General features: G+C 41.2%; 1 protein-coding gene across 1 annotated transcript; it reads left to right on the top strand.

The window, feature by feature from the left end:
* Positions 1–101: 101 nt before the first annotated feature.
* Positions 102–1,515, top strand: LOC106747904 (the record flags this gene model as incomplete). Its single annotated transcript, XM_014625904.1, has 2 exons — positions 102–1,367; positions 1,462–1,515. Coding segments are annotated over 2 exons (1,320 nt in total), but the record flags the coding sequence as incomplete, so codon positions are not given.
* Positions 1,516–1,526: the final 11 nt, after the last annotated feature.

Here is a 1,526-nt window from a genome sequence, read left to right as displayed (position 1 = left end):
ATCTTTCTTAATCAAAATTCAATGTGTATCTTAATTAATAATCCTGAGAAGTGACGACTACATATGTGATCTTACAAATGTCTCATATTTTATGTTCATAGTCATAATGCCGTGTATACCATCGGTAATCACGTCTACCGTATTCAACGACTGGCAGTCTTCGACAGTGTACAGTGTTTCCAGCAACGGCCATATGCAGCCTTCGTTTGTGCACGGAGTGGCCTATCCTACGTCCGAATACAATCTCATCCCTGAAGTACACCACGATGGGAATTATTGTAAAGACAATGGCAAGAGAAATGGCCGTGTAAAGGGTTCAAGGAAGGATAATTATAATCATATGTTTAATCATGCCAACGAGATGCAAGCTGGATACGTGGCTGACGAGAGATTCATCCCACCGGTGCCAATTTTCGTACATGTTGTCCCTGAACATCACACTGTGCCTCCGCAACAGCACCCGGTACCTGGACAAATCTATTACGCATCGCCAATGTACTCGCAGTCCGTGCAGCAGTATCCTGTACATGCAGCCTATTCGGCGCATAATACAACGCATCATCCGGCACATCAACCAGACAGTAGATTTGTGCCACAATCGCATCCAGTGCTGTCGAATCAAGATTCAAATCCGCCAGCCACAAACTCATTAGCTACACCTACGCAACAAAATACGTGTACTTCCGTCAAACCAGAGGATGAGCAGGTCAATGGGAACGATAAAAAATCTGAGCATTCCGACACTAGCAATGACGATAGCAAAGTTAAGCCGCTGGTTAAAAAGACGTCAAAACATAACGTTAAGTCGGCTATAAATAAGAACTGTAAAATTGAGGAAAATAATGTGGTTGCGGATGTAAATATCGAAGTTAACGTCGAGATAACGCAAAATGGAGAGACGCAGAATAAGGATGACCAGGAAACCATATCTACTCATACGACGACTATCGTATCTGAATCTACCATTACCAAGAGGGACGAAATTGAAGTGAAGATTCAGGAAAGTGTTGCATTGAAAGAAGATCAAGCTGAAAATGCTATCAAAACGCCAACTGACTCCTCAGCCACGTCAAGTATCACATCTCCTGCACCTGTACTTGTTGATGCGGTACCTTCAGCTAAACGAAGTTGGGTGAGCCTCTTCAACAACGCTGAACCAAAAGTGTCTTCCTTACCCCAGACAACAGTACACAATGCAATTCCAGTACAGAATGGTATATTAAAAGAGACTGAAAAGGAAACGACAGTCATTGATCCCGTATCAACGCATCAAAATGCTTTATCCAACAATTCACTTGATTGCAAGGCTCTACAAAATGGTGAATTGGAAGGTTTTTATGATGATCCTAACTTATTTAGAATGGGAGGTAAGTGTAGAAGAGTATCCAGTGTTCTTATAAAAGAAATGTTTTTCAACAATGTTTATTGATACAAACTTAATATCTTGAAAACTCTTTCCAGAATTTCTACTACTATATCAGATGAACATGCAGACCGTCAGTTTGATACCAAGAGGTTTAACAAAC

Source organism: Dinoponera quadriceps, unplaced genomic scaffold (genome assembly GCF_001313825.1).
Source record: "Dinoponera quadriceps isolate SergipeBrazil2010 unplaced genomic scaffold, ASM131382v1 scaffold2601, whole genome shotgun sequence".
Taxonomy (NCBI): domain Eukaryota; kingdom Metazoa; phylum Arthropoda; class Insecta; order Hymenoptera; family Formicidae; genus Dinoponera; species Dinoponera quadriceps.
This window is presented reverse-complemented; position numbering and strand designations above follow the sequence as displayed.